This window comes from Barbus barbus, assembly GCF_936440315.1.
Source record: "Barbus barbus genome assembly, chromosome: 3".
Classification (NCBI taxonomy): Eukaryota; Metazoa; Chordata; class Actinopteri; order Cypriniformes; family Cyprinidae; genus Barbus; species Barbus barbus.
The window spans coordinates 17,337,716-17,362,008 of NC_136731.1; the positions used below are offsets into that span (position 1 = coordinate 17,337,716).

The 24,293-nt window shown below is 36.4% G+C and overlaps 3 protein-coding genes across 7 annotated transcripts; all 3 read right to left on the minus strand.

Annotated features, from left to right (window-relative positions):
- Positions 1-445: 445 nt before the first annotated feature.
- Positions 446-8,313, minus strand: LOC306850735 (GTPase IMAP family member 7-like). Of its 2 annotated transcripts, none has more exons than XM_079386565.1 (4): positions 8,099-8,313; positions 7,714-7,816; positions 3,792-3,946; positions 446-2,468 (listed from the first exon to the last, which is right to left on the minus strand). In XM_079386565.1, exons 2-4 carry the CDS (start codon positions 7,805-7,807, stop codon positions 1,692-1,694), a joined length of 1,026 nt encoding a protein of 341 aa, XP_079242691.1. In that variant the 5' UTR covers positions 7,808-7,816; positions 8,099-8,313; the 3' UTR covers positions 446-1,691. The 2 variants fall into 2 exon arrangements, with proteins under 2 accessions (XP_079242691.1, XP_079242692.1); XM_079386566.1 differs by having other exon boundaries at positions 458-2,468; positions 7,938-8,164.
- Positions 8,314-9,424: 1,111 nt separating this feature from the next.
- Positions 9,425-19,757, minus strand: LOC306853293 (HMG domain-containing protein 4-like). 4 transcript variants are annotated; one of them, XM_079390593.1, is made up of 13 exons: positions 19,479-19,757; positions 17,410-17,490; positions 17,184-17,323; positions 15,472-15,550; positions 13,963-14,595; positions 12,958-13,185; positions 12,694-12,860; positions 12,526-12,607; positions 12,376-12,440; positions 11,612-11,714; positions 10,914-11,089; positions 10,711-10,833; positions 9,425-10,589 (listed from the first exon to the last, which is right to left on the minus strand). In XM_079390593.1, the coding sequence occupies exons 2-13, from the start codon at positions 17,444-17,446 to the stop codon at positions 10,545-10,547; spliced, it is 1,878 nt and encodes a 625-aa protein (XP_079246719.1). In that variant the 5' UTR covers positions 17,447-17,490; positions 19,479-19,757; the 3' UTR covers positions 9,425-10,544. The 4 variants fall into 4 exon arrangements, with proteins under 4 accessions (XP_079246719.1, XP_079246721.1, XP_079246720.1 ...); XM_079390595.1 differs by having other exon boundaries at positions 17,214-17,323; positions 19,479-19,543; XM_079390594.1 differs by lacking the exons at positions 17,410-17,490; positions 19,479-19,757 and having other exon boundaries at positions 17,214-17,376.
- Positions 19,740-24,247, minus strand: LOC306853310 (ankyrin repeat domain-containing protein 54). Its single transcript, XM_079390629.1, has 8 exons — positions 23,594-24,247; positions 22,762-22,809; positions 22,575-22,673; positions 21,683-21,754; positions 21,556-21,603; positions 21,331-21,455; positions 20,950-21,057; positions 19,740-20,114 (listed from the first exon to the last, which is right to left on the minus strand). The coding sequence occupies exons 1-8, from the start codon at positions 23,958-23,960 to the stop codon at positions 20,040-20,042; spliced, it is 942 nt and encodes a 313-aa protein (XP_079246755.1). The 5' UTR covers positions 23,961-24,247; the 3' UTR covers positions 19,740-20,039.
- Positions 24,248-24,293: the final 46 nt, after the last annotated feature.

Here is a 24,293-nt window from a genome sequence, read left to right on the forward strand (position 1 = left end):
AATTGTGAAGAAAAATGTGACTTTAAATTGTGCAAAAGTCTCCAAATACTTTGTCACTGTATATTGTATATGATTTGATGTCAAATGATTATATTTTATACGTGCATTTATGTAACTTGAATTTACTTAATTTTTATATATATATATATATTGAATATGTACATATATTACAATATAGGTAATAAAATATATTTTAAAATATAGTTAAAAATAGTGTTTTTTTTTATATTATGAAAATGAATAATTAATTACAAATAATTAATTACAAATAAATACTGGTATTTAATATATTTACATATGCCTACATATATGGCCATATGTGCATGGGATTTTATATGTGCTTCCTTTTTCAATCAAATTATGTTTTAACTCCAAACTAATGACTGAACCAGTGATTGCAAATGCGTGTATAAATAAAACATGGAAATTAAATCACACCATCACTGATTGTTTTCATTATGCTGCTTTATTTTCATACTCCAGAACAGCTGCAGAAACATTTGAACTGCAAACCAATTAAGTAGCAAAACTGCACATGAAAACCGCTTACATGAGGAGCGTTATTAAATTTATGCTCATGCGATCAGTCTGAAAATGTGTAGCATGCGTTTGTTCCATAGCAGCTGTTTAGTGCAGCAGTGATGTAATAAAAACACTGTTATGCAACTAGATCCGGAGATGTTTATGGCCTGTAAACAAATCCTGAGTTTATAGTGCGCTTAGAGTTCAATGCTCACTTCAAAGAAAGCACTTCAGGCCGAGTAGTGATACTGTGATTTTTACTTGTGCATGTGTGAAATAAAGCTATTTGGTGACAGTGTTAAGACAGTGATGTTCACTCCATTGCTCCATATACGCTTCTTATGGATAGTTGCTCTTTAAACTCAAAACACATAACATATGGCGTTTAAGGCAAAAATAAGCTTTAGTACAAAACTAATGGTGTACACAAAAAGTCTTAGAAATGGATCTCAAAGGCACATCTTATCCATTGTCTTCTGCTCACCATTAGAAATTGAGTTTGTAATACTTGCCTTTGGTGTTAACCTTATCATTAATATATATATTATGCTTAACAGATCATTAGTTAATGAAAATTCAAATAGTTGGAATTACTGTGTGTGTGTGTGTGTGTGTGCTATAGATAGATAGATAGATAGATAGATAGATAGATAGATAGATAGAGAGAGAGAGAGAGAGAGAGAGAGAGAGAGAGAGACTTAAAATCTAAATTCTAAAATCTAATTTAAACATAAACGGAATGTTTTCATATTTAAAATAAAAATAAAAAAAAGTCATAAGGTCAAGTTAATAAGAAATATTTTAGTATTCCACACTATTTTTGGATCAGAAATTAAACAAGCAAGCATGAACTTTATCAATCAGTTTTACACAAACTTGTGTAAAGTGCTTCTGTAATTAAAACATATAGGGAACAAGGCAAAATCCACAACTCTGAAATTAATATTGATTGTTCAATTCAACTCAAATTATTAAGTTAATAATACAATTTTTAATGGGGAAAAAGCATGTATTCAATAGAAAAACATTTCATTAGCGTTTGTATTGACTTTTGTAGCTGACTATATATATATATACATATTTGAATGTTCAAGAACAACTGACCTGTTGTTTGATGTTTCTCAGTGACAATGAAAACTACAATAAACTGTTACCAAAGTTCCAAATGCTCACTTGGTTTTTTGTTTCCGTCTACCCACCTCCGTCGCCACAGAGCCCACCGTTGCTCCCATGGCCCCTCCTAAGGGCCCCCCGACGAACAACCCCACGATCGACCCCAGTAAAGCACTGCCCCTCACCATATTGGGGAGCCATAGGAGCCACCCGACCACACTGTCCCACAACCAGCGTAAGAACGAGGTGTCAGGCGTGGAGACGCAGAGCTCTGCGATTCCCTCAACTACCAAATCATCCACACTTTTTTCTGCTTCGGCCCTTATTCCCTCCGAATAATCCTCTCCTTTTTCTTTTCTGCTTCTCAAGATCTCCTCCTCTCTCTCTTTCACTCTTCTTTCTGCCTCCTGCAACAGAGGGCAGGTGTAGAAGTGTGTCCCGGTTTCTTCCACCATCTTCTCCACCTTTACGAACAGCTCCTCCACGCTGGATCCCGGCCGCAGCAGGTGATATCGGTCCCTGCACTTTTGCACAAGCTCTAGCAAGTCGGGCCGCTCTGTACTGAGATACTCGTCTAGAGAAACATCCTCAGGCAGGCGTTCCATACGAGTGAAGAGCACCATTGCGTGTTTACTGACCGCCTCAGGGCCAAACACCTTCTCGATGGTCTCCAAAATCTGGAGTTCCAGGTTGCTGGGCCTGTGGACAGGGACACAGAGCAGGAAAGCATGGGGCCCCGGGGCTGATAAAGCCACGCAGAGCGAAAACTGGCGGCGGACGTCCTCTGTGGGACGCTCGATGCACAGGCAGTCAGGTGTGTCCACGACAGCCACCTGTGCAGAGAACAAGACAAAGTTTTAGAAAAAGGCCCCTTTAATACAGCACTAAGGGATCAGTTTGAATACAGTTAAAATAAAAAAAGTGATTTTACCATGGTAAAGAGGTGTTTAAGTGCAAGGTGTAATGTAGTTTATTAGTTTAACTGTAGGTAACACTAGGCCACTTTCAATTGCACATACATATTTTATAATCATTTTTATAAAATATTGAATATTTTATTTATAATATATTTGGTAAGACTTTGCAAAAAGGCCCCATTAGTTACTGTTAATTCACTAAATGTGACCCTGGACCACAAAACCAGTCTTAAGTCGCATGGGTATATTTGTAGCAATAGCTAAAAATTCATTTTATGGGTCAAAATGATTGATTTTTCTTTTATGCCAAAAATCATTAGGATATTAAGTAAAGATGTTTTATTCAGACCATGAAGATATTTTGTAAATTTATAAAAACTGCAAATCTATCAAAACTTCATTTTTGACTAGTAATATGCATTGCTAAGAACTTCATTTGGACAACTTTAAAGGTGATTTTTCTCAGTATTTTTTTTTGTATCTCGGACAAATATTGTCCAATCATAACAAACCATACATCAATGGAAAACTTATTTATTCAGCTTTCAGATCATGCATAAATCTCAATTTTGAAAAATTGACACTTATGACTGGTTTTGTGGTCCAGGGTCACATATGACATTAACAAGCATTAGGCCATACATGTTATATTATTTATTCATCATTTGTTAATCTTAGATAATAAAAATACAACAGTTCATTGTTAATTCATGTCAGGTGAGCATTTACCTGACATGAATTTACATAACATTTTAGTTTTTAATAATGTAAATGTTGAAATTACTATTAACTGCTTTAGACGTGCTTTAGAAGTAATTTTCTTTGTTAGTTCATGTTAACTAATGTAGTTTATAACTATAATAATATTTAACAACTATAATTATATATAATTATAGCATAATAAAAATGTTACCAAATGTAACTGTATTGTAAATATTATGCTCAAATGTATGATCTTTTTTTAAATTGTTTCGCTTTTTGAATCAAAGGTTTTGTAGACAAATATTTTTTAAGATTTAGTAGGCAAATATAAATTGAGATAACATTAATTTCTAGTTAAAGTTTGCTTAAAGTCAGTTAAATTTGCACAATTACTGTTAAGGTTTATGGCATGTATACACATAAATGTGAATATAATGAGAAAATAACTCATTTTAGGAAATGCTATAGTCACATACTAGGAAATCATGTGAATGCATGTGAAAGTATGGTCTTTCTGAGTTTTAAGTGAGAGCTGACCTGTCGTCCTGCCAGCGTCACGCATCTCTTCTGACAGTCGGTGGCTGGTGTCTCGGGGCCTGTACACTCGGACTCAGATGTCGGGCCGCCCAGGATGGCATTGACCACACTGCTTTTCCCAGCACCCGCTGAGCCGAGCAGCACCAGTCTCAACTCTACAACCACAGACAGAAACAGAGTGTTATTAAAGACAGACATGAGTTACAAAGAAACCACTTTTTTACACAAATTATATTAGAACATGTGATTTATTTACATTTTAGATTTAGTTTTGAATAAATAAATGGAAAAAAAATAAAAAGACTCAAGTTATGTTACTGGATTTATGAGGGTTAATTCAATATCACAATTTCTTTACAATAATGGCATATTAAAAAATGAAATTTATATTTCATTGCAAATTAATTTTAAATTTTTACTTTGAGCTTTATTTTAAAATCTTAGTATTTCATATAGTATATTTGCAGTGTTGGGCAGTCGCTACAAGTAACTTAGTGGCGCTACTAGTTTAATACATTTCTCAGTAGCGTCGCTGCTTTCTGAATCAAACTGCTTTTCAGTAGCTGAGCTCTTTTTTGGATCCGGTAGCGTCAACAAAAGCTAACGTTACATTATCCAAAGAAAGCATTGTGAAACTCGAGCTCATATCAGAAATATAACTGCTACGGATCACTGATCCTGGATCAGTAAAAGTGACACACACACTAAAGCTCGTAACGCCATTGGCTCCTCAACCTGTCAATCAAACCTCATGATTCCTCCCGCCTCTCTCGTCAAAGAAGTGCATTTTAGAGCATCTCAGCTTGTTTGCTGTCTGGAGGTAAATACAGAACTGTTGATTGAATAAGTACAGCGCTTTCTTTACTCAAAAAACACTATTTATAAAGGCTAATGCTTTTTTTTTGTATTTGAGCAGCGGAGAAGAGTTTCTTAGTCTAGTATTTGTTGTCAAGCCACAGCCAAACAGCTCGTGCGAGGCACTGAATCTTTCATAATGTGATGCTTTTACCAAATAACAGAAAAAACTGAACGCCCACATAATGACAGAAAACTGGGGAAAACGGGACACGATCAGAAAAAAAAAAAAAACATTCGCTGGTCAAAAGCTTCGTATTTGAACTTGAAATGTGTAATATTATTAATATAATGACACATGCAATGATAATAAACGTAGCCTATCTGTAGGCCTATACATGTGGAAACACTATACAATACGATTTCATTAATGTTAGCTAATGGATTAGGCTATCTAACATGAGCATACAATGTATAAAATACATTTATTACAGTATTATAATAAAATACATTTATTACAGTATTATATTAAAATACATTTATTACAGTATTTATTCATCTTTGTTAATGTTAGTTAATGAAAATACAGTCGTTCATGTCGCAGTGCATTAACATGTTAACAACTTTTTGATTTTAATAATACATTAGTAAATGTTGAGATTAACATTAAGATAAGTATTGTTCATTCTTAGTTCATGTTAACGACTGAACCTTATTGTGAAGTGTTACCATTTATATAAATGTATCTGTATACAATAAAGCCACGATACCAGCTACCAATAGGAGGTTTCCAGCCGACAGCAAACATTTATTTTGCCTATGTCACAATTTGAGGTCAATCCGGCCCTGTATTTGATACTGATTATGTTGCCAAATTGGTTTGAATAAACAATTAAACTGAACATGCTTGACTATCTGCTTGACTGACAGTTTTATTGATCTCTGAGTGAGCATTGACTTGGTATGATGTTGGTTCAATATAATTAAAAAAAAAAAATTTTAATAGCTTGGATAATCTATTTGTATAATCTATTATTGAGTAATACCAGCTGATTTGTTGTAACATATGAAACATGCAAAAAGTACTGTTCTTTATTCAGAATTCGAAATATAATGTTTTATTGATTGCCTTTTAATGTTTAAAGAAGAAATAGTTTTTGATCAATGTCAGTTAATGGTGTGACAAACTCATACAAATCTGGGTTTACCAAAGCAAAGAAAAAGCAATTTTCATATTTTTCCTATTTAAGTGGAAAATCATGTTTCACAAGCACAACAGCTTGATATCTCAATGAAAATAATCATTTTTTCCCCCACACAAATATTAGAGCTTGTAATTCCACATATGGGTTTGACTTCCTAAAAACCAAGATAAATAAACTGGTCCTGTAGCACCAGACCTGACTAAACGAAAAGAAACAAGCAATGAAAAGAATAAAATGTGCATAGCGATACAAAAATGTTTTTTTTTTTTTTATATATAAAAAATATATTTTTAGATCAAATATTAATGGGCTACATCATAATAATAGGTTAAAATGAATGCTAAACATAAATAAGAAATGTCTGAAGTAGTCGTTTTATTAAGATAAAAACAGATCAAACGTGAATTGTGTGTGTACTTAGTACATAACATTTAAATTGAACTTACTACTTAAAACAGCAGGTCTTTATGATGCATTATACAAACAGATTACCAGGATATAATGATGTGAAAGTCAATTTTCTTAGTTGTGCATCACAGAATTCTGATGCAATAGCGCCACCTAAAGACTGAATTGACACATAACACCTTTCATGATATGAAACATCAGAAATGCAACTTAAACTGCGAGTTTAGATTTGTTGCAGTCAGCAGGCTGTGTGTTATGCTTAGACCCGTTTCAACACACAAATAATGCTCAATTGCTACACTATATGTGGGTCAGCATAAAAGTGTGATTTTTATTTTTAGTAAGGCTGTTTTCTGAATTGAGTGAGTGAGTGAAGTGACATTCAGCCAAGTATGGTGACCCGTACTCGGAATTCGTGCTCTGCATTTAACCCATCCAACGTGCACACACACAGCAGTGAACACACACACACCGTGAACACACACACGGAGCAGTGAACACACACACACCGTGAACACACACACACAGCAGTGAACACACACACACACACCGTGAACACACACACACACACCGTGAACACACACCCGGAGCAGTGGGCAGCCATTTATGCTGCAGCACCCGGGGAGCAGTTGGGGGTTCGGTGCCTTGCTCAAGGGCACCTCAGTCGTGGTATTGAGGGTGGAGAGAGCGCTGGACATTCACTCCCCCCACCTACAATTCCTGCCGGCCGCGGACTCGAACCCGCAACCTTTGGATTACAAGTCCGACTCTCTAACCATTAGGCCACGACTGCCCAAAAGTATCTTCCACCTTCTAATGGGTGGGCCGACATTTTAATGAGGATGCTTATCAAATTATTGCCTTTTTTACTTTGAGTGGTTGGAGAGGAACATACTGTAAGATGCTATTAGCAAGAGTTTCTCTCAGTTTCGAGCATCTCAGTAAGGGATTCTGTATTTTATTAGGAAAGTCATTTAAAGAGAAAGAAAAATAAGGACAAAATTATGATGCTTTTAGGGTAGGCTACATAAAAGAAAAAAGGTACAAAAGCTGTCACTGGGGCAGTCCTTTTCCATATTAGTATCATACATAGTACCACAGATTTTGTATCTTTGGATCTACTCAAAGACTTCATGTATCGCACTACGTCAATTATGTTGCATGCACTGCAAAAATGTTTCGCAACCTAAAACATGTGCTTCATGTGGTAATTAATCTAAATTAAAAGATTATTTAACATGCCTGCTAATCTAAATTACTTTTCACTTTTCTTACAGTGTGGTACTCCAAGAAAACACCATGGTACTATACTAGACACCAAGAATAGAGATTCATTACAATGGTACTTTTCTAGAAACAATGTAGTACCATGATAAAATTACAAAAAAACAAGGTATTACCATGGTAAATGTCCAAAAACAAGGTAGCATGTCCACAAAACCTTGCTGGTTTGTTTTGGCTAGTAGTGCAAATCAGACATTATTTCTGAAACTTAAGTAAACTTCCTCTAGTACCTCTCTCCTTCAGATCTGCCTGCCCTCCATCACTGCTTCCAGATCTGTCTTTCTCTTCCTGGCGAATTTGATCTTGTGTCGTACTTCCCTCCATAGTCTGCAGCTTGAAAGGGAACAGAACATAATGTATTGTGCAGTAGGCTCTGACTTGGAAACGGGGACATCATTCCATTCAGATGACTCAGCAGCACAGAGGAAGGGCCACACAAACACATTTCACATACCTCAGTTGCAGTGAAGCATTTTCACTGCCACATTTCAATTGACAGCTAAAAAGCAGTACTGTAAGTGCTTAGCTTCCTCTTGCAGTGTGGCATACCAAACAACTGATGTCTGCTTTTGATTATGTGAAAGCTGATAAAGAACACAGACTCAAGAGGCTTACCTTCAAGTGAGAAACTGATCTTTTGTGTACCGTGTGCTTATGAGCTGGCCTGGTCTGTGCTCCTCTGTACTTCCTGTTTCTCCTCCTGCTGTTCAGTCAAAACACTGCTGGCAGTGTGGCTCTGCCTGAACATGTGATGCTGTTGGGACACACTCCTCCTCTTCCTCCTCTCTGTCTCTGAATCACACCCCTACTTACAGATACTTCTAAAAGGTGTGTCTGTTTTCATGAACTGGGTGGATAAAGGGCTAGTGTTACAGAATTTTTATCAACTGTAACCACAAACAGGAAGTCACGCACGCTTCCTTGATTCAGTTACCACTACTTAATATATTTGCATGCTAAATGCAGTAGTTATGTAATCTTTCCAGTTTTTAGCCTTTGTTGTGAGATTCTAGTGGGTAATTTAATCTTGTGGTGACGCAAAATGTTCTTGGAAAAGCTGCAGTACAGGAAATTCTGGCTTGAAAAGGCTTTAAATGTGCACATATTAACACCTAACAATAACCCTGTTTGTATCATAGTAACACATGCAATAGAATAATGAATTCTAATTAGTGCTGTCAAACTAAGTTTTTGTGTACATAAAATATGTGTTCGGTGTATATTTATTATGTATATATATAAATACACACACATGCATGTATATATTTCAGAAAAATGTTATGTTTATATATTAAATACATTTATAATATAAATTATATGAATATAAATATATACATGTACATATTTTCAAAATATATACTGTATGTGTATATACATAAAAATATGCAAAGTACATATATATATATATATATTATGTAAATGAAAACTTTTATTTTGGATGCGATTAATTGATTGACAGCACTTATTCTAATAAAATCAGATATTCTTTGTAAAAATGCTAACAAAAAGTCATGCAAACCAATTAAAGAAAAAGGTTAATTGTTTGAACTGATTTTTAAATGTGACCCCAGCATTTGATATTTAATGTACATGTATGAATGACTTTACATTATAGAACGTACTTAAAAAAAGAGAAAAGAAAAAAAATCAGACCATACTGCTTTTATTTCAAAATTACTCTTTGGATGTCAAACAAGAGTTTGTTCAACCAAAAATTTAATTCTGTCATCATTTACGCACCTGAATTACTTTCTTTGCTCTGTGAAACATGAAAGAAGATATTTGGAGAAATGACAACAGTTTCAGTTCCCTCTGATTTCCATTGCATTTTTTCACCGATAACAAAATCTGCTTGGTTATCAAAATATCTTTAATGTTCCACAGAAGGAAAAAATTCATGCAGGTTTAGAATGACTTAATTTTGATGGAATTTTAATTTTTGAGTAAAGTATGCTTTTAATGGAACATGATCATATTTCATTTGATGAACAACATAAATGTAGAAAATTGTAATATCTACAGTAGTACATTAAAATTCAAACTTATATGTCCACATTTAAGTGGTTGGGGGGGGGGGGGTGTACATAAAGAAAATTCATTTATAAACGTCTTTTATAACAACAAACCCACTTAAGGTCTTTGAGATTTAATGAAAATAAGTCGATGCAAAATCCACATAATGCAAATATATCTCACTTTTTTCCTCCATCTTCTAAAACTACCAACAATCACTTGTTTAAAAAGATCACTTTAAATGTAAACTAAATTGTTGGTGCAGTAAGTAATTTTTTTAATGCATACTGATATCTGTCGAACTGGATACTGCATTAAGCAAAACTTTTCAATTAATGATGCCACTAAAAAAAATATGCATAGGCATATTTGATACCAGTTATTCTGCAACCAAAAGTGCAATAAATGAGGGTTATGTGAGGGAGGACCTTGTCCACTGATTTGGTTGGGGTCTTCACAACATTATAAAAATATTTGTGAAATTAACTATGAGTTTCTTAAGGTATAAAAAGTACTTACTGCACCTTAAAAATTATTTTATACACGCTTGCCCTGTAAACGTGCTAAAAGTTGAAAACTATAATATTTTTACAACATTTGCATTACAAAAATACAATATGTAAGACATAAAATGATGACAGTGCAGTTAAACTGCTGTTGATATAAATTAACTCAACATTAAATTAGAAAAAAACAACAACATTTGGCCCTAAAATGAAACTGCACATAGTTTTATAAAACATCAAATGTTTTGGACATTATGAAAGCATGTGAATTAGATCACACTCACAAACACATCTTAAAACAGACATCGAAACAAAACACAAAGACAAAAGGGGAAACTTCAAAAGTGTTCTCTAAAATAGGATATTTTTTTACAACAATAAAAAAATGACAAACGCTTTAAATACTATTTTTATAAACATGTCAGAGGCTAAGAATGTCCGCTGATCAGAAAAAGTTAAAAAAGTAACTGGTCTTCTGTTTGGTGCTTATGGGAATGCGTCCAAATGTAACTCAAGTCTCTTGTAAGTGCCTTTTAGGAGATTCATAATCCAGGCATTATGTAAGCGATGTTGTCCAAAGTATTTGACTGCAAAAAAGTGGGTGAGGAGTTGAAATCAGACACTTTGTATATCAACTGCAAATAGGAAATTTTGTAATGGTTTTGGATAAAATAAAATAAAAAAAACTGTAGTGTGAATGTGTCTCACCAGGATGTTGCGTGGACAGCCGTTGAGCTGGGGAACTTGTGCCGTCAAGCAGGTTAATGGACCAAGAGCACATAAAATAGAGTCTAAAAGCACCGAAAGACTGCCAGACACCGCCACCATCCCCTACAGAACAAACACAAATGCTTATGGACATGATCTATATGTGGACAGGCCCCTACAAGGGACATGTCTGCAACACAAACCTCCGTCTCCTGAAGTCGGTGTCCAATCAGAGACAGCGATTCGCCCAGCAGCTGCAGGTGAGCTGCTGCATCTATGGGATCCACATCAGGTACCCGCGCCGGAGACAACGACGTACCCAAAGACGAGCGGCCCTGAGGGGCCAGTCCCACCCCTAAACTGACAGCTTTACTTGAGCCTGAGATACACACATAAGGAGGGATATTCAAGAAATGACTCAAAAAAAAAAAAGTTGATGCAGGTGTAAAAATGAAATTTATAAGATAGGTAACTTGGAATTCTGTCATGACAACTCTTGGAGAGTTTAGCATGGTAATATACATAACTATGTTAATGTGTTTGGTCTTGGCGGAATAGATCTGTTATGCTGCTGCCAATACATCCACAACATGCTGCTGTGAGCATGTAGAAAATATTGTTGCTGTACACATAACATATATGAAATTGTATATGATCACGCTGTAGCAGATCTAGACAGGTGGAGCTGGGGAAGGTGGAGGGTTTCTGAAGCATGCTGCAACTGCTACAGCAACCACTAGCCAAGTATCTGAATGTTGATCAACAAGCTCATTGGCTGCTGATATGAAAAGAACCGATCAGCTGCGGCATGTGAGTAATGATGAGATTATATCAGATTGAGTTAGAACCTGCGCCATCAAGAGATTCACGACAGAACTTTGTATAAACTGATCAGCTTCACCTTTGCTTTTACTGTCTGAGGTTGTTAAAGTTTTCCGCTTGACCGTCATAGCTTCAGCTTTATTCTGCTTGTGCTGGAGATATTGAGCTTTCTGTCTCCAAACCTTTGGTGTGAGAGAGAAGAGACAAAAAGAGGTTGTATGCATCACCGTCCCACCACTGACTGAAATTACAAAACACTGCTCAAGAACTTGTTCAAGCACTTAAACACGAAACAACCCATTTTACTTGTTATTTCATTATTTTCAGTAACTGAAATAAAATTTAACAAATAATTAGTCGAAAAACTTAAAATTGAAAAACTAGAAATAAATGATTAAAAAATTATAAAAAAGGGCAAAAGCACATTACAAAATTACTAAAACTTTAAACTATAAAATTATTGAATTCAATTAATTCAAAATATAAAAGATCATTCAAATTATTAATAAATACTTCAGTAATAAATAACAGCAAAATAACACTGGCTACTTTATTAGCATAACCAGCATTAAATTGCGGTTATTAAATGGATAGTTCACACAGGAATGTAGATTCTGTCTCGATTTACTCAAATAAATAAATATTATGGAAGTCAGTGGCTACCAGCAACTGTTTGGTTATCAACATTCTTCAAAATATCTTCTTTGTGTTCATCAGAAGACAGAAATTCATCCAGGTTTGGAACAACTTGAGGGTGACTAAGCAAAAGTACAATTTTCATATCCTTTTCAACTTCCCCTTTAAGTCACTGTTTATCTGAAAGCAAAGGTAAAAAGTGTTCACCAGTTTGTCTTTTTCAGGCAGCTGTTTCCACACCTCTGCGAGTTTCTTACTCAGCTCCCCGAAGACTGAGGTGAAAAAAAGAACAAAATTTCAACCAATCGTGAAACAGCACAGATGATTGGCAGGTGAGCACAGAACAACAGCACTCACCTAATCCGGGCTGCTCCGCGTTGATATTGACCCTGTACTCCTTACAGAACACCTGATAGGCTGTCGTGTTCTTCTTCTTCGGCTGACAAGATGTACAGAACATTAATTAATGATAAAATCAAACCAGTCAAGGCATTTCCACCGGTGTTGGGAAGTGATTTAATTTACCTTGTCCTTGTCTCTGTCCTTTTCCTCCTTCTTTTTCTTCTTCTCACCCACCAGTTCAATGCTTTGATGGTGATGGGATGAGGTCGGTGGAGCTATAGCGTACATGCCACCAGAAGAGCTGTGATTGGTTGAGCTGTGAGAGTGGGAGTGGCTTCTAGACTGATCACCTGTTTTGCAGAGTTAAATTCAATTTTATGTAACAATGACAAAATGACAATACCAACCAATCAGTATTAGCTTTAAAGTAAGTGAAACATGTCTCACTTGGACAGCTTTTCTTCCCTCCACTTCCTCCTTTGCTATGTTTCTTCTCCCTGGATCCTTTCTCTCGGTCTCGGTCTTTATCTTTTTTCTTTTTGCTCTTCTTGCTCTTTTTCTTCTTTTTAGAAAGATGGGTGTAGGAGTCATCAATCACCAGCTCGCCAGCCTCTAGTTCTCCTCCTGAAGATGAGCTGTCTCCTCCCATGCCGCCGTAAGACCCGCCGTAATGCCCTGATTAACACAAACACACACATTTAATGCTGCAATACATTCACGTTAAGGCTTAGATGATGATCTTAATACAGTATGTCTCATTCATGCAGAAAATAAACACAACTTCAGTGCAAACAAAACCAGAACATTTGTACATTAGTGGTAAATGCCTGAGGGTTTTATTTTAATTCATAATTATTAAATATTGTAATTTTCCAAAATTTTATTACATGTGAATACAATTGTTGGGTGCTTTCCTTGAAAGATTTTACAGTAGACCTGATATTAAAGAAAAGACTAAACCAAAACGTAAAAAACAGGTCTATCTTTAATCATAAAGAAACTAGCTATGTTTCCATCCACCTATTTTATGCGCATTTTGGGATATCGCATAAACAAACACTGGATGGAAACGCCAAGATGTGCATAAATTCAAAAAATGTGCATAAAAAACGACATGTGACTTTGCGGTGGGACAGCATAAAACTGGACCAACCAATGGACCGATCTCATTGCACATTGACTCCATTTCATCAGCGTGCTCTGAAGCTTGTAATTTATTGTATACACAAATTATTATATACAGTGCCTTCTCCTACTGCAGCAAATTTAGATTTTCTTTGTGATATTTAGCGCAAGTTAATCAGGAAGTGATGATTTTGTTCTCTTCAACTTCCTGAAGGGAAACGGTGCTTTATTTGCAAATGTTTTATGCGATATTCCAATTTTGCACATAAGTTTAATTCGTAAATTTGGATGGAAACATAGCTACTGATAAATACAGTTCTTACTCACCCACGACCTCTACCTCTTTCCCCACAACAGGCAACGGCTCTCGGCTGTGCTGCTTTTTCTTTGGTGGCTTCGACATAATTTTATCTTTGTCTTTCTCCTTCTTTATCCCTCCTTTCTTCGAGCTGGAGGACGAATGATGGCCTACAACACCTGAAGAGGAAGAAGAATGTACCGGAAAGGAGAATCCCTCATTCATCCCTACACCTTCATTCTTCTCTTTTGAGGAAAGGATGAGCTTCATCTTGAGGCCTTCAGCTTCACAGAGCGTCAGCGGCTCTCCTTTCCCAGCTCCTCCGTGGAACAGCAGTGACTTTGAGGAGGAGGAATGCTTTTTAGATGAAGATGAGCCAGGCGGACGAGAGTGCGAGTAGGAGTGGCTGCTCTTGGAGCTGCCCTCACGTTTGCGGTCTTTAGAGGAGTGTGAGGAGGCTTGGGGAGGGTAGGAAGGTTTTTTGTGGAGTTGAGGAATGGGGTCGGAGCCCGTGGCCAGCGGGGAGGTGATGGCCTCCAGGAGGCCCATGGCCGTGTCTGTGGAGTGGGACGGGTGAGAGGACGACGAGGAGGAGAGGGAGGGCGAGCGCTCTGAAGACTTGCGCTTCTTCTTGTGGGGCGGCTGACTGGAGCTGTGATGGTCTGTGGGGAGAGTTAAAAATCCAAAATCATATTTGATTCAGTGAGGGTTGCTTTTTGAAAATTTTTGAAATGAAAAAAAGTGCAAAATTATATAACTTCGATATATTAACTCAAAAAGCATTTGTGCTAAATATAAAATATATAGATACAATAATATAGAAACAGAAATATATAGTGCAATGTGAAGATCTGCATTCACTGCAGACAGTGATTTGTGTTGCATTTAATCACAAAATTGATTCTAAATATTATTTGCTTAGACATTAAAGGGATAGTTCACCTAAAAATGAAAATTATGTCATGAATTGCTCACCCTCATGTCGTTCCAAACCCGTAAGACCTTCGTTCATCTTCGGAACACTAATTAAGATGTTTTTTATGAAATCTGAGAGCTTTCTGACCCTGCATAGACAGCAATTACCACGTTCAAGACCCAGAAAGGTAGTAAGGACATCATTAAAATAGTCCATGTGACAGTGGTTCAACCATAATTTTATGAAGCTATGAGAATAGTTTTTGTGCGCAAAGAATACAAAAATAACTTTATACAACAGTTCTTGTTGCATAACAACAAGAATCTTGAATGTGTCAGTTGTGTTGCTGTCTCTGGGAGGGTCAGAAAGCTCTCGGATTTCATCAAAAATATGTTAATTTTTTGTTCAGATGATAAAGGTCTTGCGGATTTGGAATGACATGAGGGTGAGTAATTAATGACAGAATTTCCATTTTTCGGTGAACTATCAATTTAACTAATTCATATTATATCTAATATATTATATTAGAAACAAAAATATAACACATAAAAGTAATGTAAAAATAAAAAAGAAATGAAAAGGACTACAATGACCAGTTTTTGAAGAAGACAAACCTCCTCACCTCTGTGATAGTAGTCATCACTTAAGTGCTTCTTTTTTTTCTTGTGAGAATCTCCTCCTAATAGGAAAAGGTCAGAATCCTAAAAAGACAACAGTGCACGTTCAAACAGGCATGATGTGTGTCCGAAAAATAATGTTAGTGAAGAAACAATCCACATATGGTTATTGATCTACTGCTCTACAACTACACCTACAACGGGAAGAGTAGGGATGCTCTGATCAGGCTTTTTACAGACTAATAAAAGGCTTTTTACTTAATCTGAAGCGGAATACAGAACATTTTAATAGGCCTTATATAAACAAGAAGGCTTACACAAAAGATTATAGGCACTAAAATGCATAAACCTATGAAGAAAAGCCTTATCCTACAAGGCTAATAAAAATAATGTATGGGTATAATTAAACATAATATGAGCTTTTGTACCTATTCAATAATTCATTTGTGAAATTTTTACTCAATTTATATCATTATGATATTTAATGCACTACTATAATATCTAAATATTGCACATTGGATTTATTTATAATTACTCTACCATTTGGGGTCAGTAAGATTTTGATTTTTTTAAAGCAATTAATACTTTCAACAGAAATGAATTAACCTGATCAAAAGTGACAGCAAAGACATTGATAATATTACAAAAATTTATATTTTAAATTAATGCTGTTTGTTTAAACCGTTTATTCATCAAAATATCCTAAAAATGTCATTAAACAGCACAACTGTTTTCAACAATAATAATAATAGTGCTGTTAAATGTTTACACGCGATTAATCACATCCAAAATAAAAGTTTTTGTTTACACAATAAATGTATGTGTACTGTGTAAATGTATTATGTATAAATAAATACACACACATTCAGTATATATTTTGAAAATATTTACATGTTTATACTCTTATATATTTTATATTATATATAAATATATTTAATATATAAACATACTTTTTTTTTAAATATATACATGCACGAGTTTGAATTTATATATACATAATAAATATACACAGTATAAAAACTTTTATTTTGGATGCGATTAATCGTTTGACAGCACTAAATAATTTACAACTCCAAATGACTCCAAAGCTTTAAAAGGAAGTCTACTTTCCCTTCCTTTTCATTTTGTTGGATGCCAGTGATATTTGTTAGCTACTACTGTTAATGCTGTTTAATCTGAAGTCATTTAAAACAGATGTCTAAAGTGTATTCCACTTTTTAACACACATTAATATTGCACTTTACGGAGAGCACCATACATTTTTCATCTTTCCTCAACACTTATTACACTGGTGATGGCATGAAAGTAATGCTAACATCTTAAAGTAGATAACGTTTTGCCGATTTAGGTTGACCGGGCAGTTCAGAGATTTCCAGTCGAGTCACAGGAAGTGATTATCAGCCCACTGATCACAGCATCCCTAAGCATGAGTCGATGACAAGTGGCCTGAGAGGGAAAAACACAGGTCCAAATCCCTCTCAGACCAGAAGTCATATCTACTTAGGTAACAAAACATCAAGTTTGCGTGTTTATTAATGTCATTAGAGTCTACCGACAGCTTTTGTGGTTATTACTGGTATTATTTCTCACACAACACAGTTATGAAATATACATGTATGCTGATAAATCAATGGATGACAATCAATGGATTCTTGTCAACCACTTGTTGATATGATGCAACTTGATGTTGGATGTTACCGTAACTCCCTGCTGTTACCTTGTGGTGTTTCTTGGAGGTTTTGCGCACCTGCGCTGCGATTTCTTCTTCCTCTCTCAACAGATCTTTATACGAGCGCCTCTTCTCTCTTTGGCTGCGACCCGCAACAAGACCAACCTCTCCTTCCATCCCTGAAATATCTACAAAGAAAACCAGATTGCACAGTAGGTTTTGATTGGACATGTTTGAGTGTGTCATGGTGCTTCTGTCAGACAATCATCATTACCCATCATTCCTTTCTTCTTTATCTCCTCAAAAGCCATGGTCAATACTAGTCCTTCGGGTGGGATTGGTCAGTCTTGTGATTCTAGTGCAAAAGAACAGATTCAAGTCATCAAGTTCAGTCTAAAAACACTTAATTTGAAACAAACTATCTACAATGACTTTTCCTGGTTAGATAACTGATAATTTGGTTTCAATTTAACTTGCACTATTGTATGTACTAGTTATCCGCACTACTTTGTTGTAGACTAAATGTCAGACTGTAAAATTGTGCTGCATTAAATATGATTGTTTAACATTATTTATATTGTAGTGTTTTCTCTTCCGATTTAGTCTAATACTTGTTCTACCTCTGTTAGAAAAATCTGCATTTGTGTGGGGGTTTTTTAAGCAATGAAAGTGTATATTACACAAAAGTTCACCCAAAAATGAAAATGTACTCACTCTCAGGCCATCAAGATGTAGTTGAGTTTGTTTCTTTGTTGGAACAGATTTGTTGAAATTTAGTATTGCATCACTTGCTCAGCAATAGATCCTCTGCAGCAGTGATACTCAAATCTGGCTTGCGAGATCCACTTTCCTGCAGAGTTTAGCTCCAACCCTGATCAAACACCCCTACCTGTGATTTTCTAATGATCCTGAAGACATCCAATGCTCAGGTGTGTTTGATTAGGGTTAGAGCTAAACTCTGCAGGAAAGTGGATCTCGCAAGCCAGATCTGAGTATCCCTGCTCTGCAGTGAATGGGTGCCGTCAGAATGAGAGTCCAAACAGCTGATAAAAACATTACAATAATCCATAAGTAACCCACTCCAGTCCACCATTTTATGAAGTGAGAAGATTTTGTAAGAAACAAATACATCATAAAGGCGTTTTAACTTTAAATTATAGTCCATGATCCATAATAACGCTTCATCCAGTGAAAAAGTCTTTAGCTTTAGCTCTGTTTTGGACTGTTTTGCTTGTAAATGGTCCTTGATCTGTGTATATTTCTCTCATGATTAAGTGACTTTTTCACTGAAGAAAGCAATAGTATTGACAGATGCTATTTTTAATTGGAAGCGGAGTTAAAGTCAAAAACATCTTGATGCAATTGTTTTTTTAAACACTGCGTTTCACTTCACAAGACGTTAACTGATAGACTGGAGTCATATGGATTACATGTGAATTATTGTGATGTTTTTATCAGCTGTTTGGACTCTCATTCTGATGGCACCCATTCACTGGTGAGCAAGTGATGTGATGCTAAATTTCTCCAAACCTGTTCTGATGAAAAGAAAAGAAAAGAAAAAAAAACTCTTGAGAGTGAGTACATTTTCATTTTTAGGTGAAGTCGCATTCTCATTCAAAAGAGCATTTTATTAGACAAACAACTGTATTGTAAAAATTGCTATACAAACTGACTTAAATTTAAGTTTTCGTTTGAATGCCATATAATGCTTAACATTAAATATATAAAACTAAATAAGCACTAATACAGGAAAAAAAACTACAGAGAAAACCAAACTCATCAGAAAAATACAATTAAGTCGCCTCATCTTCCAATTCTACTAAAAGATTTCTTCTAATTGCAATAACGTTGCACGCAGAAGCGTTGAGCAACTCTGAAGATGTGCTACAGAAAGCACACACACTCATTAGTGACAGATCAGGATCTGCAGCACACATCAGCTCTCCTCCAGCCACAACTTTAGTCAAGCTGCTGGTGACATTTGCAGGAATCCCAACAAGATCAGCCTCAACACTCATTATTGCACATTTCCCGCCTACTTTCGAAGAAATGCACACTCACACACCCCCTTCCCCTCTCTTCATCAGGTTCCAGCGCTTCCCTGGTTCAGCTCAAGAGGATTTGAGCAGCTGCGGACGTGTCGCGCGTCTCTGCCGGATCGTCCAGCGCGCTCAGTCCCGCGGCTGCGGTGCATATAGGCCGGTATCGGGTTACAACTCGATTAACGGTGCGTTCCCACCATGCAATTTTATGGGTTTCTACAGTACTGCAAAAATGGCACGGAATGCATTCGATTCGTGTGGAGATATTAGAAGTTTTGCGCAATAATGAGTGAAATATTACCTCGGGTTGAATGTGGGTTTAGTTGGCGCGCGACGCCATCTTTGCTGGGAGTCAACAACAAAAGCAGCCAGAGACGAGGAGGAGGGACTTTGAGACCGGAGAGTGTATCACAATAATGAAAGCCCCCATTTTTACAACCAAAAACTGACATTAAACATTAGCATTAGTAATATTTACCATATAAAAGCGATTTGAAAACGCACAGCTTATACTTTCCTGTTAATTTTGCAACGTCGTTGATTCAAAGACATGATGACAGTACACTCTTGGCATTATGCCATTTATTTGGCTGTCTTTCAGTCACTTACAAAAATGAATATACAGTAAACTGTGACATAACAGGCTACAATAAAGGCATAACAGAAAGGAATGAGAATGTTTCAGGAAGAAAAATAAAATAAAGGCAATTTATAATTTTCCTTAGTCAAAGTTGGATTTAAATAACTGTTATTACACAGTTGTGTTGTATATGTAGGCATGTCATATATAAATAGTTTCTCCTGTTTTCCCAATAAAACCCACAGTTGTCTCATCCTCTCACGTCTTTTCTTCCATCCATCTCTACCTGTCTCCCATATTCTGCATCTGAATACTGAGAGACGTGAAGCTGGCCAGTAAATCCGTCACCTCGTCTACCTGTGGATCACATGAAAGAATAACTAACTATGTCCAAAAGCTACAGTGATATCAAACACACAAAACTGTAGAATTAACACCTACTGTAACATATCTGTCGTCTGACTGATAGTTTATACTTTAAGCAAGAAAAGGACTTTGTTTAATTCTAAATGCCCCCTTCAGTGGTACATTTTCCATTATACAATATATTGACAATGAACACGTACTGGACTGAAGCGACTCAGGTTACTTGATTATCCATACATCTTTTAGAAAAATCATGTTAAAATGTGAGCATGAAATATGCCACATCACGCATCATGACCTGCATGATTCCCACAATAAAAACTACAGAGCCTTAAACATAAAACTAAGCATTTAAATATAATCTTACCAAGACATACAGGATATATAGTGACAACTGATATTTTTACGCATACTATGTAGTCTGTTATACTGTTATAAAGGTCTCATTGATTTACATTACAAGCTATACGAATTCCATCTTAATTTTGGCTGTATAAAAATCAGCAACTGACATATTTTTGCTCATTTTGGGCCTCTGAATAACAGTTTTTTTTTCTCTGCAACTATGAGCTACATTCTCCTATTATCATACTATATGAGCCATAAAAGCCTGATGTATCCCATATGATGCTCAAACAAATAAACACACAAATGCTTTTCTGTTTTTAGATTTTTTTTTTATATAGCTAAAGGTATAATAATGGTTCCATTTAAAAAATATATTAATATTTTATATGCCAGGCTTTACAGGGTGCAGATGCAAAACGAAAAAGGTCGTCTTTAAAGTATCAAAGGGAATGAGTACTGAACTCAGCAGCTGTTTTACCTGTTCTCTGGTGCGGGTGTTCTGCAGCTGGTTCGAGATGTGCTCCAGTTTCTCTCTCTCTTCACTCTGTCCCATTATATTCAGATATTCCCGGAGCATTTGAATTATCTACAGACATATTCAGAGATCACTGGGTCATTTTTGCATTATAGCATATATATGAGCATGTACAACAAGAGCATAAGAAAAGTGTGGGCAGGGCACATTATATAAACCTTATCAGCCCATCTCGTGTTTAACTAGTAGTCATTGCATTAAATTACATTATGCATTTGGCAGAAGCTTTTACCCCAAATAACCTTCATAGTAGAAATATTCACAAGAAGCATGAATGTCAGTGTCCACAAACTCTATGTAATGTGCATGAAGTGAAATAATCACCTGTGTGACCTCTCCTCTGAGGATTTCTAGGCTACGTGAGTCTCCCTCTTGCAAGATGTTGAGCTTCGAACGGGCAAGATGAAGAGGAGTCCTTCCAGCACGGTCCAGAGCATCAACACGGGCACCTGAGGGGAGATTTGTGAATGGTGTTAGAGGTACTGTTTTTGTTAAAAAATAGCAGAAATCTCTCGGATGAATAAGATTTAGATGAATAATCAATCGTACCTCCCCGCAGTAAGGTTGTGATGACAGGCACATGGTTGGTGCAGGCAGCTGTAGAAGGCAATTTAACTAACCATAAGCTTTGAACATAGATTTAATTATACATAATTATGCTTCTGCAAATCCTTACCCAGATGCAGTGGTGTGTTTCCAAGGCTGTCTCTCTGGTTTGGGTCAGCACCATAACTCAGCAACAACTGAACTACATTTTTAAACGTAAAGATGGAAAAAGGAAGTGTAAAATATTTCACAAATTGCTGAAAATGTACTCACTCTCAGGCCATCCAAGATGTAGATGAGTTTGTTTCTTTATTGGAACAGATTGGGAGAAATTTAGCATTGCGTCACTTGCTCACCAATGGATGCTATGCAGTGAATGGGTGCCGTCAGAATGAGAGTCCAAAAGTAGTCCACACCATTCCAGTCCATCAATTAACGTCTTTAAACCATGGCTTCCGGTTCATAATTCATCATAACGCTTTCTCCAATGAAAAAGCCCATCCCTTGTTGTCCTCTCACATCAAAATACACTGACATATTTGTTTAGAATAATTTATTTCTCTCCTGATTCAGACAAGACAACTTTTTTTTAATCGGAGAAAGTAATATTATGGATAGAAAAGGTTAAAAACATCTTAGCGATGAACTTATCACAATTATTATTTATTATTGATGGACTGGAGTCATGCGGATTACTGTAATGCTTTTAACAGCTGTTTGGACTCTCATTCTGACGGCACCCATTCACTGCAGAGGATTCACTGATGAGCAAGTGACGTAATGCTAAATTTCTCCAAATCTGTTCTGATGAAGAAACAAACTCATGCTTACATTATGTTACTTGAAAATAAATGCCACTTGGTTTGAAATTTTATTATGCAATACAATGATATTTATATTTTTTCTGTGTCTTGGGTAGCTAAAGACTTTTTGGTGCCAATAAATAAGCCAATAAAATTACCTTATCATGCATTGAATGCCACTATGGAACGTTAATGCCAACCGATTTGGTCCGAGCTTACCGATACTCTCGTTGCCATTGCAGGAAGAGAAGTGTAAGGCTGTCCTGCCCTTGTCATCAGCAGCACAAGGATCAGTATCCTCTTCCAGCAATCTACGAACTAGAAAACAAAGTGAACCGACTATAATCTAAATCTTGGCATCAAGTGTGACTACTAGTGTCTGTTCTGTCACGCTGATGATTCTCACCTGTGTCAATATCATTGGAGTTGGCAGCTTCTCTGAGCCTCTTCACAGCTTGGAGAAGGAAACAATATGGAATTGATTATATATATATCAGAGAAATAAAGGAGAGAAATAAGGAAATGTAATTAAATTTTAAGTGTCAAAAACTTACCACAATATGATCTTATGTGTGTATGTATATATATATATATATATATATATATATATATATATATATATATATATATATATTTGCCATTAATTGTAATAATCCAGAAGAACTGTGGCAATGTCTCCAAGATGCTTCAAGAAACCTACCTGCAAATCTACAGTACTACTAAAAGTTTTAGGCACTTGTGTAAAAATGCTGTAAAAAATAATGTCATAAGTACATTTTCTTTATCAATTAACATCTATTAACTAAAGCAACATTTGGTGTGACCATCCTTTGCGTTTAAAGCAGCTTTTGCCCTCGGTGCACTTGCGCATAGTTTTTTTAGGCAGTTGTGCAGGTAGGTTTCTTGAAGCCTCTTGGAGATGTTGTTCTCCACAGTTCTTCTGGATTGAGTCTGTCTCAGTTTGTTGTTCCTTCATGTCATTCCAGGCAGACTGGATGATGATCAGATCAGATCTCTGTGTTGTCAGACAAAAGTCTCACTGGATTATTACAATTAATGGCGAAATGAATGTTTGGAAATGTAAACGAATATTTCCTACTGACACACTGCTGCAAAAGATAGAAATAAATGACTTGAAACCATTTTTTTATCTGGTGAAAATACTGTTGTAATAATTGTGGCCACTACTGTGTGTGTGTTACATTTAATAAATGACATGTAAATGTTCATGCACACACCATACAGGTCTTTTCCAATGGGCCCCATGTTCCTCCGAGCTCTTCCCAGCCGCCTCACCCTGCTCGATGTGATCTTGCCCGGCGAGCTCCGTCCCGCCTGCAGCAGTTCGCCGGGCTTCCATAACAAGTGCAGGTACCGGAGCTCGGTGTCCGCCGCCGGTCGGGTTCGGTTGAGTCTCAGCGCGCTCAGCGTGTCCAGGCGCGAGATACTGAACCCGACCGCACCTGCAGCCTCCATCGGCGCCTCATCCTCCCGTTTCTCGCCGTCTCTCACAGCAGCTCCGTTCGCTACCGTGAACTCTCCCTCCGAACCGGACCGGTCGCCATCCGACGCGGCTGCTGCAACAAGTGGGCTCGACACGTCCATTTTTATAGAAGGCGTTTAACGTTACTGGACTAATGTCAGCATGTAATTGTCAGAATGTAAATACTGTATCTGTTGCACAAACCTAACGCAGCATTGTTACACAAGCGGCATTCTTCAAGACTGCATTTCCAGCCAGGTTTTGAAATAAAGATACGCTGCTTTTCTGTTCATTGCAATTTAATTTTGTAATGTTGAATACAAACCGTTCCGTGTTCTAACAAGCACTGAACTCTGAGTCCGTTTGAGCCAAAATGGCGCTGTTTCAATGTTTTGCGCTTGTTTTTAGTAAAACACGTCTGGATTGCTTAGTCTGCATTCATCGTGTCCTAAACA

What these genes read in the sequence shown, in the direction of transcription:
- LOC306853310 (XM_079390629.1), bottom strand. Translation starts at nt 23,960, where the DNA reads ATGGACGTGTCGAGCCCACTTGTTGCAGCAGCCGCGTCGGATGGCGAC. An exon ending in CTCCAATGATATTGACACAG is followed by an intron (nt 22,674 to 22,761) that starts GTGAGAATCATC and finishes TTTGTTTTCTAG; the next exon opens with TTCGTAGATTGCTGGAAGAG. An exon ending in AAACACACCACTGCATCTGG is followed by an intron (nt 21,604 to 21,682) that starts GTAAGGATTTGC and finishes TGCCTTCTACAG; the next exon opens with CTGCCTGCACCAACCATGTG.
- LOC306853293 (XM_079390592.1), bottom strand. Translation starts at nt 17,366, where the DNA reads ATGTCCAATCAAAACCTACTGTGCAATCTGGTTTTCTTTGTAGATATT. An exon ending in AGGACAGAGACAAGGACAAG is followed by an intron (nt 12,608 to 12,693) that starts GTAAATTAAATC and finishes ACATCTTGTCAG; the next exon opens with CCGAAGAAGAAGAACACGAC. An exon ending in CTCAGACAGTAAAAGCAAAG is followed by an intron (nt 11,090 to 11,611) that starts GTGAAGCTGATC and finishes TGTGTATCTCAG; the next exon opens with GCTCAAGTAAAGCTGTCAGT.
- LOC306850735 (XM_079386565.1), bottom strand. Translation starts at nt 7,807, where the DNA reads ATGGAGGGAAGTACGACACAAGATCAAATTCGCCAGGAAGAGAAAGAC. An exon ending in GGCAGATCTGAAGGAGAGAG is followed by an intron (nt 3,947 to 7,713) that starts GTACTAGAGGAA and finishes CTGTGGTTGTAG; the next exon opens with AGTTGAGACTGGTGCTGCTC. An exon ending in TGACGCTGGCAGGACGACAG is followed by an intron (nt 2,469 to 3,791) that starts GTCAGCTCTCAC and finishes TTCTCTGCACAG; the next exon opens with GTGGCTGTCGTGGACACACC.